The 12,540-nt window shown below is 31.8% G+C and overlaps 4 protein-coding genes across 22 annotated transcripts in view; 2 read left to right on the top strand and 2 right to left on the bottom strand.

Moving 5' to 3' along the window:
* Positions 1-6,126, top strand: part of mmd (disintegrin and metalloproteinase domain-containing protein mind-meld) — a 40,106-nt gene extending 33,980 nt beyond the window's left edge. For 10 of the 15 annotated variants that reach the window (XM_011642427.2, XM_089079719.1, XM_011642428.2 and 7 more), the window contains 4 exons: positions 1,026-1,371; positions 1,636-1,752; positions 3,155-3,364; positions 5,320-6,126. In XM_011642427.2, coding sequence (XP_011640729.2) covers positions 1,026-1,371; positions 1,636-1,752; positions 3,155-3,364; positions 5,320-5,812 — 1,166 coding nt within the window. In that variant the 3' untranslated portion in view covers positions 5,813-6,126. The remainder of the gene's footprint in view (positions 1-1,025; positions 1,372-1,635; positions 1,753-3,154; positions 3,365-5,319) is intronic. The other 5 variants (XM_025218853.2, XM_011642426.2, XM_011642434.3 and 2 more) reach the window with 4 other exon arrangements.
* A 569-nt stretch (positions 6,127-6,695) lies between these two features.
* LOC105429455 (sin3 histone deacetylase corepressor complex component SDS3) lies at positions 6,696-9,886 on the top strand. Of its 2 annotated transcripts, none has more exons than XM_011642438.3 (8): positions 6,696-6,928; positions 7,084-7,147; positions 7,217-7,330; positions 7,908-8,109; positions 8,231-8,411; positions 8,737-8,851; positions 8,944-9,028; positions 9,087-9,886. In XM_011642438.3, exons 1-8 carry the CDS (start codon positions 6,799-6,801, stop codon positions 9,180-9,182), a joined length of 987 nt encoding a protein of 328 aa, XP_011640740.1. In that variant the 5' UTR covers positions 6,696-6,798; the 3' UTR covers positions 9,183-9,886. The 2 variants fall into 2 exon arrangements, with proteins under 2 accessions (XP_011640740.1, XP_011640739.1); XM_011642437.3 differs by having other exon boundaries at positions 6,701-6,928; positions 8,734-8,851.
* Positions 9,120-9,708, bottom strand: LOC105429454 (E3 ubiquitin-protein ligase MARCHF2). Its single transcript, XM_011642436.2, has one exon. It carries the CDS (start codon positions 9,706-9,708, stop codon positions 9,214-9,216), a length of 495 nt encoding a protein of 164 aa, XP_011640738.2. The 3' UTR covers positions 9,120-9,213.
* Positions 9,887-10,312: 426 nt separating the features above from the next.
* LOC105429456 (uncharacterized) lies at positions 10,313-12,170 on the bottom strand. 4 transcript variants are annotated; one of them, XM_011642441.3, is made up of 6 exons: positions 12,013-12,170; positions 11,482-11,641; positions 11,228-11,409; positions 10,896-11,022; positions 10,624-10,796; positions 10,313-10,536 (listed from the first exon to the last, which is right to left on the bottom strand). In XM_011642441.3, the coding sequence occupies exons 2-6, from the start codon at positions 11,626-11,628 to the stop codon at positions 10,452-10,454; spliced, it is 714 nt and encodes a 237-aa protein (XP_011640743.2). In that variant the 5' UTR covers positions 11,629-11,641; positions 12,013-12,170; the 3' UTR covers positions 10,313-10,451. The 4 variants fall into 4 exon arrangements, with proteins under 4 accessions (XP_011640743.2, XP_088935853.1, XP_088935852.1 ...); XM_089079727.1 differs by having other exon boundaries at positions 11,482-11,635; positions 12,013-12,148; XM_089079726.1 differs by having other exon boundaries at positions 11,482-11,635; positions 11,878-12,145.
* Between the last annotated feature and the right edge of the window lie 370 nt (positions 12,171-12,540).

Here is a 12,540-nt window from a genome sequence, read left to right on the forward strand (position 1 = left end):
CATTGCAAAAGGAAAATTCTTTAATTAAAGTTTTAATTTCATTATTTGTAGTAAAATAAAAATCATATTGAATAGTAATTAATCATAATCATAATAATTAATCATTATTTATTCAATATTAATAGACATACTGTTTCTATTTAAAAAAATGTCACAATATCATTTTTAGAAAAATATTTCTTATACAAATAACGCTCGTACGAATTATTATTATCTATTTTTATGTAATTATTGTTTAATATTTTTTATAATATATATCGATTGGGAAAATAGAAAGAGTTTTCCGGACACATTTTATTTAATCAAACAAATGTTTTTAGCCATAAAATTAAATAGCTGTATTTTTTGTACCGTTATGGAATAGATATTAGATATTTTTAACATTCGAGAAATTAAGTATCTAAAAAAACTATTCACAATTTTGCGCGTACTACATGCTCGGTTGTCTTTTGATCCCTTACGAGTTCGAACTTTTTGCATCGATTCTTCACGAACGTTAACCCTTTATAAATCAGTAATTCTAACATATTTTATTTTCATCATCATCAAGTAAGAGCGGTTAACAAACACAAATTAGTCACTATACATGTAGTTATAAATATTAACATTACTAAAAATCTGCCTTGGGATTTAATATTGTCCATATAAGGGGTTAATACAGAATTGTCATACAAGGATTCTTTAAAAGACTTCACAATTATTTAACTCTCTCATGCGCTTAATATGGATTAATTCCAAATATTTCAAGTATACATTTTACTACGTGCAAATAAACTAGAATAATTTTCGTTTTCTACAAAATCTAATCTTAAAAATGTGGATTAAGAAATCAACAATAGACAGGTATCATAAGATACTTATTAATTCCCGCGTGCGCCTGTAAGAGGAATTTATTAGTTTCACGAAAAGGAAGTAGAAAAAGGAGACGAAAAGATCGTTGCGCACGAAAGGGTTAACGCGAACTGCATCAGCGAGAGTCCTCTTTTAATGGAGCGGTAACTCGAGTCACATGTAAATGTCGCCAGGACTAGGTGGAGGTGCGATTGAACATGTGGAGAGAACCTTGAATCAGCTAAACGGTTATCACGAGGACATACTTGAGGTGCTGAAGAATGCGGCAAGCCGTCGCGATCTCGCGGGCACCCCGTCGGGCAGCAGCAATCTCCTTGACGATGACGCTTTGCGCAAATCGCTGGCCGAATGCGGCTATCCTGACATGTATCGTAAGGATACCGACGGGCAAGACAATGGCATCGACAACGGACAGGAGGAAGAGGAGGATGACGTGGAGTTGCAGCCACCGTGCGGCACTATTCGTATACGCACCCTCGAAGATCTCATTCGTCAACTTGAACATCGAGCAACAAGCAGGTATAGATCTTTATGTCATTTACAGCACTCAACACTTCTCTCAGGTCTCAGGAAATTTCAGATTTTTCTTATTCTGAATTATTCTTCAATTCACAACATTTTTTTGTGAATTTTTGTGTTTTAAACATCACAAAATAGATTAGTTTTTATATTGCAAATTCTTTTGGCATATACGTTCATCGTTCGAGTTTTCAACTAAGTAATTGTAAGTTTTGAGCTTTTTTTCAAAATTAAAAAGACATTTATGATTAATTTTGTCATCAGACCCTACATGACTGGTCAGATGAGTCCGAGCGAGTCCGAGGAGATTCGAATATCCGAGGGCGAACCAGATCGACATTACAGAATCGATTCTTCTGTCTGTAGCGAGTCATCACAAGGGTAAGAAACTTACGAGAGAAAAGTACGCGGGCTTATGACAAACAAGCTTTTAAACTCAATTCAGACAATGAGCGTTAAACTTGAAGTAATATCGAGATAACAATTTCGAATTACAAGGATATTCATTACAGTACACAAAAATATTCTTAGACGTTTTAGCAATAATTTGTAAATTAGACATTCATTTTAATTCAACAATGTATTCTTATCGAAACGGTTGGCTAAATACGTCTGAGCTTTTTCATACTTTGTTGATCACAGTTATTGTCAGCAGACATTTCACACGCTGCTATAACTCTCACTGTGAATTGCTTACTATCTTCTCTTTCGCCAACTTATTATCTTAACCCTCTCATATATCAATTAATCGCAAATTGTCATAAAAAAATGTCTTTTTTTTAATTTTTTATCTATATCTAAATTATATTTTTTAATAAATATATATTAATTTTATTATCTAACTAATTAATTTATACATATAATTTTTATATGTTGTTTTTGTGTCTAAAATATACATCTTTTCCTCACTTGAATCATCGTCGTAATCATTTTTTCATATGTCTTCAAAAACTAAGTTAGGAAAACCTTTTATACAAAATTATAAGAAATATACAAATCGGTACGTAGTAATGTAATAGAGATAAAATAATTATAATGAAATGAGAGGGTTAATTTATTATCTTATTCTGCTTCCTATCTTGCGCATCAGAAGGCTGTCAGACTCGACGCATTTATTTATATATATATATATATATATATATATATATATATATATATCAGACACTATATTCGATGTTTTGCGAAATCGTAGATTATACAATAAAACACGCGCAAGGATAACGAGAAAGGGATACACACTTGGTAATTAACAAATTATAAATAAGTATGTACGCATAGAAAATTTACTTGAGGCGTAAGATGCGGAGTCTGTTTATACTAAATAATCAACGTAACAAGTTTTTAATTATGATAATAATTGTGGTCCAATTAAAATATTAATAAGGCGCCGAGTAACAGCAGAATTGTATTATTTATCATCAACTAAATTGACTTATATATCGATACCAGGTGTGAATATCATCGTTGCCTAGAAGATATAAAAAAAAACATGATAGATTAGATTAGTGAAGGAATTGTACAAAGAGCATACAGACAATGAATTAATTGTAGAAAAAGTGAAGATAGAGATAAATAATTTAAATATTTTCTATATCAGGAAAAATCAAATAAATATCAAATAAATTTTTTTACATATATATAACATCTAAATTAAATTCTCGAGTATCGTAAAAGATAGGAATTAAATTTGGAAAATAGCGAATAAAAGTCTCAGATAGCGCGAGTGAAAGTGTCGCGTAGCCCGTGGACTTATGCACAGGGATTGATTGGATTTCCTACGTAGAAGCAGAAGATGTAGCCGCGGCCGCGACGAGGACGCTAGTAGATTCGTCTACGGTAGATACCGTCAGCCGACGTCCCGAAGTCCTTACGGCAACCATCAACACACCCATCAACACTCCCATCAAATGCACCCTGAGGACGAGGGTATCTATGAAACTGCCGATCCTGACAGAGGCTCAAATACTAGGGGTGAAACACCCGATTGTGAAAGGTATTGCAAGACTCTTTGCGTCACACGAAAAATCCTACGGCTTCACTAGTAGCGATTATTCACTGACACTGAGACTTATTATCGGCTCACATCTGTACCGCCCCTCTATCACAAATCCTACGATAAGCTCACAATAAAGATTTCATTATACCTCAGATAAGGATGGTGCATGTGTTGTCATCTGCGAAAAGAAAATGAATCGAAATATCGATAAAGCTGACATCGAAATAATTGTAAAGAATGTGTAAAAGGCATGTGTCATATCGAAAGTTAACAAAAGGCGCAATTTGAGAGAAAGTAGGAGTTCAAATATAAAGAAAGTTATATCTGCAATCACATCGGAGAGATTTTACTGTTCTCGCGAATATTAAAAAATAAGATAAATAAAAAGAAAATTGTGAATATTGTGAGAATCACAATATATACGATTGGCTGGAAAATCTAAAATCTACATAAAGTATAAATGGACTCGGCATACGATATTTGCAATTCCGCAATTGTCGCGTTCGCAATTGCATCGCAGATTGAATTAATAAAACAGTTTGTTAAAAATAATGGAATCCATGAAATTTTGCAGAAAGAAGCTAAATGCACACGAAAATCTGCATGCTTTTTCGTTTGCTTTTGCGTTGTGTGCATGTTGCTCTAAACAACAAAACAATAACAACACACGTATAGCTAAAAGAATAAAAGAATACGTCACAGGTCTACTCGATATGTCCCCGAATAACATGCATCAAATATTGATAATCTGTAAGAAAATTGCCTTGTAAGAAAATTTTTTTATTTTTTATTAATTTTTTCAGATATTTGATTAATACCTAAACAGATCTGGGACATCTAACAGAACTTATGATTATGACAGAGAAATCTCGCGCATGCCGCTTCTCTAGTATTTTGCATTGCAAAACTCGCTAAATTACAATGAACAGATTTGTCAATTTTTTTAAACATTACAAGAAATCTTTCTCAATCTATTAATGAAATGGTCTACATTGTCATTAATGTGTGCACTTATCCTTATCTGAAGTTTCTCTTCCTGATATGTTAGATGATAGTATAAAGAATGCCGAATTAAAATAATAGTTGTAGAAACGAATCGCAAGGCTTCGCACGTGCTTTAAATGTTTCAATTAATTTTTTAATTAATGTGTATACGTGATATCTCCTTCTCAGAGTACAATTTGAAGTTGTAATCAAAATTAATTAAAGTTATATGAGACATATGATTATATATATATTTATATTTATGTATATATATATATATATATATTTATATTTATATGTATATATATATATATATATATACATATAAATATAATATATATATATATGTGTGTATATATGTAAATATATACGTATATTTCCAATTATTAAATTATTTCTTTTAAAATTAATTTCTTTTTCAAAAAATAAATTTGAAATAATAGCAATTAATTAGTACCTTGATTATCTAGACAAGATTAATTGGAATAATATATATAAACCATTATATATAAGAATTTTATTTTGAAGAAAGTTTGTATAATCTTTTACATCACAAATAAGGAATAATTGGGTAATTTGATTGGGTCATTTTAATGTAATGACATATTCACTATTTACAATTTTTCAATTATTAATTAATCGATATTTTTTAGAATTAATTTTTAAAATTAATTGTTAGATTATTTATCGATTCACCAATTCAATCTTATAATCATTCTTTTTTATTCCTGTTATATATAAAGTCCTACTCTATTTTACACTATAAACTTTTTATTACACATCGATAGTTCGGATATAAAGATTAAACCAAAGAACAATCACGTATGCACTAACAGCTCTCGTTTCTGGGTCGACTGGGTCTCTCCGTTGGTTCCATTTATTGAATGTTGTTACGTCCCGCGTTTGAATGCAGCATTAGTGGCGGTGGACTAGATCCAATGGGCTCGTGTAATCTTATTATTTTCTAGTGATGCATTTATTCAAGCTCAACAACAAGTAGCCCGGTGGACTAGTGAGGATGGAGGAGGAGGAGGAGGAGGAGGAGTGCAGCATCGGCCGCCGCAGCAGCCACCACCGCCGCCTGCGATGCCGGTGCAAACGCAACAGCAGCAGCAGCAACAACAGCAGCAACAACAGCAACACCAACTGCCGGTGGAACAACTGCCAATCAAGCAGCGTGGTTATTATCCATCCCCCCCACAAATCGAAAACAACCACGACGTCGGCAGCAACGCCGAAGTCGAATCTGCTCAATCCCAACAACAGCAAACGCTAAGCGAAGTTTGTGGAATTAATGTTAATCACAAGCCTAATATTAACAAACACCCACTAGACGATAACTTTAGTCTAGATTGTAACATAATGAATAATGATTCCCCTAAAGAATTAATTACCAACAACACTAGTGATAATGAAAATACTGCCCTACTGCCCCCCCATTTTCCTGAGTACAAGCATTGATAATTAATTAATCGATGACAGGTAGTGTCTGAGAAAAAAAAGAAAGAAAAGGGAAAAGTCATAATAATAATAATAATAATAATAATAATAATAATAATAATAATAATAATAATAATAAACATAGTGGTAATAATTATGACGATGGCGACGATAATGTAATCTCGAACTCGCATTTTATACTGAATAGTGTAAATAACGATGAACTATAATTGTGACGATTACAAGAACAACAACACACATATTAAATTATAATAAATTCAAATAATCTATATGAAATGTTTATTAATAAACATTAGTAAAATGATTTACTCAAATTTCGCTGTATTTGTTATTTTACCTTTCTGCATAAATAGTTTAATGATTGTACTTAAAGCTCGACTTTTTTACCGTGAGATATTGGTCATAGCCGAGAAATGATGCAATAATTACGTCATAGCCGAGAAATGATGCAATAATTTCCTTGCGACATCAAACTTTATTTCTTAGTTTTTATTGAAAAACAATTTTACGATTCTAAAACTTGTATTTACAAAAAAATAAGCAAGAAAAGAAATAATATGATCAGTTTAAGTTTTAAAAGCCCTAATCTTAAGTAATGAAATTTGAATTTTAGTCACTTATTTGATCACGTGATCTATTTTGATAGCTTGAGTATTGATCAGCATTGATCAATATGAAAAAAGATACTTAGGATGTTTTTTCATGCTAATGCTCGACATTCATTTTTAGCGTCAAAATAGATCATATCAGATCATCACATAATCAAAATTGATACAGAATAGTGAAATTAAATTATCATCTTTGATCGCGTCATTCATTTTGACTCTGAAAATGAGCGTCGAGCATCAACATGAAAAGACACCTTTAAAGATAGAGAAAAAAAACTAACCTAACCTACTTAACCAAGCTAGGTTAGCTCATAGGTTAGCCTAACCCAAAGTGAGTTTGTTATGTATCGCAAGAGAATAACACAAGTATGAGTAACGATGTCGTATCAGAATTCGCCGTTTTCTACGATGTACGATCGGCAGGACGATTATGATCTCGATGAAGATAATGAAGAATATCTGGAAGAAGACAGAGATGTCGTCGAGGAGCAAGATGAAAGTGATGAAGGTGATAATGAAATTATATGTATCTATATAAGTGCACGTTCTATCGTCCATAGTTTTACGCTTGTAATTTTTGGAATTATAATTTATCAATAAACATAATTATGAAATAAAGATAAGAAACATTTGCAAGAACTAACAAAGCTAAAATTTTTTCAGACACCGAGGAGGCGAGCGAAACCGATATGGGGAAATCCGAAGAATATACAGAAATTAAAGAACAGTAAGTTTAAATATTATATTGTATTAATATATTTATCGCTAGAAATTATATCAATATTTAATCTTTCAGGATGTATCAGGATAAATTAGCTAGTTTAAAAAAGCAATTGCAGCAATTAAATGAAGGCACGCATCCCGAATACAATCGAAAACTGAAACGACTAGAAGCACAATATAAAGAACGGTGATTATTTGTTGATTATTGAATATTTTATTACGAGAAATCTTTAGAAAGTTTTCATAATCTTATAATTTCTAAAAAAAAATGAAAAGAATAGGATAAATGAAGCTGAAAAGTATTATATGATTATTTAGCAGAATAAATTGACCTTGCAGTTAATACGAAAGTAGCTATAATGTAATGAATGTAACTGTGAAACTTGAGAATTATACTAAGGATGAATAATGATCTGATAATGTTGTGAATAGGAAGTGTTTTTTTATCTGAGATTTATAGATTTGTCATAGATTGTTATAGATGTGTTCAATATAGAGATAATGCTCTCTATTGTTCAGAACTGTATCTGAATAAATTGAGATATTTAAATATGTTTGTTTATAGAAGTGATTGATGAAGAATATTTAGATTATCTAACTGGTTTTATCTTACCAACTAATCACATGACATGTTATAATATTTCTCCTGTTCCTTCTGTTTTTTTAGAAATCATAAGAGTGTAGAAACTTTTTGAAGATTTTTAGTGTTTTTGAAAAACTACTAAAAATAAAACTTATATTAATAGAGATATTATTTCTATTAGATTGAGATTGAACATAATTTATCGAGATTACTTGACGGAATGGGTCGAACGTGATTATATATTGGAGAAGAAAGCAGCAGCGAAAGAGTTTGAAGAAAAAAAGATTGACCTCAAGGAAAATCTGCTTACTGATATGGAGGAAAAACGAAAAATGATTGAGTCAGACCGTCAAACGATGGAACTCACAGGTGACTCCATGGAGGTACTTGAATTTATTCCTGCTTAAATAATATACGTTTAAAAACCCGAGCTCGTTACTTGGATGCGGTATATTAATTAAAAAATATTTCTTTTTTATTGTGACATTATTCTATCTTAATTAGGTAAAACCGGTAATGACACGAAAATTACGCAGACGTCCCAACGATCCAGTACCTGAAAAAGTAGAGAAACGGCGAAAACCACCTCCTGCACAATTAAATTATCTATTGGATGAGAAAGAGATCGAACTCGACTTAAAAGCAATCAATCGTGCGAAAGCGCCAACCACCATTCGTAAACCAGGTGCACATTACTCGGTATCTTAAAATTCACCATTCAAAATACTATAATAGAGAACTTCTTGGAAAACTAAATAATGAAAGTTTACAATTTTGTTTTTTTTTTTTTGTAATTTGCAAAACACAAAATTTCATACTAGCATTGCAATTATATAGGTAGGTTATAACTTTTAGTATTTAGTTTTTCCAGGACTAATAGTATTTTAATGCCCGAATTTTGTGACGCCTTGTACATAAACGAAAAGCGAACATATAATCGAATGTAAAGATTAAAAATAAGAAATAAATTTTTTAGTTAATACATAACTATAATGCTGTATTTACAGTAGTTTTACCACATTACAATGCGGTAAATATTCCATCTCAACATATATCACAGCCGCCTGAGACTCCATTGGTGGAAACTCGGATAGAGGATGGGAAATTATTATATGAGCGAAGATGGTACCTTCGATTTATATTTCTATTATGACTTTATATTGAAAACTTGATTATCCTTAAATATAGAGGGATCCTTTGGTCAAATTTTATTAAAGGTTCCATCGTGGTCAGCCTGTCTATGTCGAAGGCAAGGATCTTAGTAGGTTTGCGGCGAACATTTCCGCAATTGGCACAGAAGTGGTAAGTGTTCGAAGCATTAAATAAGTCGCGCATCTTCGCAAGATACATATTTTTTCAGATCTGGGTGAAAAAAGTATCGGACAGCAGCAAAGTACGCATTTACACGTCGCAATTGAGTCGTGGAAAGATCTCCATCAAACGACGGGCCTCCTAATCAACTCCTCTATTATCCTCGATATCCATTATCAGACTTGTGATACGTCGCGCTTATCATTTCTTAAAGCGATATTTCCTGGCATTAAATCAATGATTTTCACACTGCTGGTTTTCTGCCACCAGTAAAACCATGCTTTTTGATGATATTGTAGCGTCATGTAAATCCAGACAAAAAAAGACAAAATTAGTAGCGCCATCATTGACAGTAGAGAACAGGTGGTCCATCGTGCCGGTGGAAAATTATCGTAATTGTTCATAGAGTAAAAATCGGCAGCCACTATGCAGACGTAAGAACATGCAATGGTTACGGGGATAACTATAAGACACCTGAGTAGATCAGCCTTCACATTGCGGACATATATTTGATGCTCGTTTTGATTCAGGCACAGCCATACTGTAACGGACCGGAGAGCTTTGTAACGAGGTGTTCTTTCCACTCGGAATACATGACCACACAATTCGCAATTATCCCTGTTGCCCTCTTCTAACCATCGCTCCAAACATTTCAGATGGATCGCGCCCATCGTTCCCTAATTATCATAATTGTAATATTTATATAATTATAAAAATTAACTTCTTTTTCCAAAAGTGTTTCATATATTTCATTGACAAAATTAAATCATTTTATAAATTGGAATATTTATAATTTATTAAAAATAAAACAATAAAAGAAACATAGAAACTGTGTGAATTTTCAATGAATTTTGGATTTTTGAATTTCGACCCTTAGTTCTCATAATTCTTGGCTAATCGAATTTTGTTTATACAATTCTGTTCGTCCGAACCTTACACCTGCAGGGATATATAACAGATAATTCTGAACTAGGATCATAACAAATACGACAGTTTATGTCTTCCACCGAATCACGTGATAATTTTTTTTCCGATTTTGTAACGTCCTCGAGCTCTGATTGGCTTGCACGTAACGATGACTTTTGCTCTAGTTCTACTTCTATTTTTGAAATTATACTATTTAAAATGTTGGCTACCGAATCATTTTTCTCAATCATCACGAGAATGAAATTTCTGCCAAATATTTTTATAAACAAACAACAAACTGTATGAAACATAAGACAGATGCATCATCATTCACAAAGGTGTTTGGAAAGGGAATTAAAGCTAGGAGCATTCTTTATTATTGTGTGTATAAAAATTTGTATTATATTATAGTGGATACAGTTGAGTTAGTCGCGTGAAATAATCTTAAAGAGCCATGTAACTATATGTGCATTTTATAATTAATGATTAAACTATAAACGAATGTTTGTCACTCTGCCATCATGTCCACACTGAGACAATCTTCGCCCATATTACTGGGTGATGTTTCGAGTTCTCCAATTTCATTTGATTCGCTAAAAATATATTATTTCAATAATCTTGTGTTTAATTAAAAACAATGAAAATAGAAATATTTATTAGCAATAAAGTAGAAAGCCCACCTGTCCAAGGAAGGATCATTACTGAACATTTCTGTTGGAACTGTAGGTGGTGCTTTCTCTGGCACGAGTTCCAGATATGTCTGACGAGATTCCAAATGTCTTTCTACTTCCTCAGGTGTCATGTGCCCATCAGACATCAAGGACATCGGAACCATATTATTTGAGGATTGTACCTGAAATAAAAATATCTCTATTATAATATTCTTTACTAACTATTCTCTACAATAAATTTCGATTTTTAAACACATTACTAATAACATGAATGCACTTACTATAGGTGTGTTGTTCGTTTTAGCAACTTTTGGTGTATTTCTTTTCTTTTTGCTAGTACTAAGTGGTTTTGTGACCATTGACGAATGATGAGAAGTATGATTATTAACGTTCATTTCAACTTTTTTCCTAAAAATTATATAAAAATATATTCGTACAAAACAAATAATTGATAAAAATTGTATTTCATATGTAATACTTTTTATACATGTATATTGCATGTTATTATAATCATATAATTATAGTTAAACCATTTTAATAGTTAATTTATTTAGGACAGAACTTCCTCTCTTTCATAATCAGATTGCTACATTGCTTTATATAACTTCTTTACCTCTTGGAATTGTCAAGACGAACAACTTCCTCATCTGATGATTCGGTTTCATCACTTTCGCTGAACGACGCATCTACCTTTTCATATTGCAAAAGACGATCTAATAGGAAACTCTTGTCCCTATTCACCTTGAGCAATTTTCTTTGCGTGGAACGTAGAGCTTCCTGGAAACACTCATTCTCCTGCAATATAATATATATTTTATTATATTTTGTTGAAATAAGCAATATCAAAAAACAAATATCGTTGCATACATAAATCAAGAATTTTAGCTTCCTTTTGAGGTTGCGATACTGGTCCTTATAGTTAGGCACTTCTTCCTCAGGACTCTCTTCATCGTCTTCTTCTTCTGCATCTGCATTGTTGTTGGCAATGGATCTGCAATACCATCCTTCCAACATTGATCATCTGCAACTGCAAAAAAACACCTTTATCATCATTCATAAAAACTCTTCAAAATTTTTCTATTAATACTCAATGTTATAATATACAAAAACTGTATACAATCAATTATTAATAGATATAATAAATAAAAAAAAGCTTATCCAAATAAAAAATGTTTATTCTCATTAAAGAAAAGCAAATAAATGAACAAGTAATAAAAAATTAAAATTAAAACTAAATGGACAAAGAGTTCTTCAGAGACGCACTTTGGTGTCGTTCTGGGAGGTTAAGTCCCGCGAGAAACGCGTTAACTTATGCGCCAGTCGTTTAATTGTGCAAGGAAACGAATGTCAGGCTGTAATTAGTCGTGATATTAACGGCCGATTTTCTTTTGCACTCACTTGAAACCCCAGAACGATTTGTCGCACGTCGCAAGCGCTCGCGGCGGCCGATTATTGCGAAGATAAATAAGCTGTTTATGACTGGCTTCCATTCTGAACTCTTTATCGATTCCGCAGTAACTTCAGCGCCTTGCCGGTCGAACGGAAGCGCGCGTCGAATCGCCAGTATCGCCAACATCAAGACGCAAAAGTATTATTTTATAATGAATTATCTCTAGTAATTTGAAAAGCATTTTTTGCGAAAATTATAAGAAAATTATAAGAAAATTATAAGAAAATTATAAAAAAATATAATTGTTAAAATAGAAATATCTTAGAAAATAAATATTTCATGCGTTATCAACACAATTTTACTTTTGTCATTGTACTGCAAATAAATAATTATTTTTAAATACTTTACCTTTTCAATATATAATTTTTTGCTTTTAATTTTGTCTTTCTTATTCTATTATTATTTTAAAATTTATCGTACAATTTTGAATTAAAAGAATTGACTTATTTAACTTATAATATAGATTATATTTATAT

This window comes from Pogonomyrmex barbatus, unplaced genomic scaffold (genome assembly GCF_055798465.1).
Source record: "Pogonomyrmex barbatus isolate J1 unplaced genomic scaffold, ASM5579846v1 scaffold3, whole genome shotgun sequence".
NCBI lineage: Eukaryota > Metazoa > Arthropoda > Insecta > Hymenoptera > Formicidae > Pogonomyrmex > Pogonomyrmex barbatus.

Bases quoted from the DNA above. Each gene is read 5' to 3' on its own strand.
- LOC105429455 (XM_011642437.3), top strand. From the start codon at position 6,799: ATGTCGTATCAGAATTCGCCGTTTTCTACGATGTACGATCGGCAGGAC. The intron at 8,412-8,733 runs GTGCACATTACT...CTGTATTTACAG, and splicing joins AACCACCATTCGTAAACCAG to TAGTTTTACCACATTACAAT. The intron at 8,852-8,943 runs GTACCTTCGATT...ATTTTATTAAAG, and splicing joins TTATTATATGAGCGAAGATG to GTTCCATCGTGGTCAGCCTG.
- LOC105429454 (XM_011642436.2), bottom strand. From the start codon at position 9,708: ATGGGCGCGATCCATCTGAAATGTTTGGAGCGATGGTTAGAAGAGGGC.
- LOC105429456 (XM_011642441.3), bottom strand. From the start codon at position 11,628: ATGTTGGAAGGATGGTATTGCAGATCCATTGCCAACAACAATGCAGAT. The intron at 10,797-10,895 runs GTAAGTGCATTC...TTTTTATTTCAG, and splicing joins AAACGAACAACACACCTATA to GTACAATCCTCAAATAATAT. The intron at 10,537-10,623 runs GTGGGCTTTCTA...ATATATTTTTAG, and splicing joins AATGATCCTTCCTTGGACAG to CGAATCAAATGAAATTGGAG.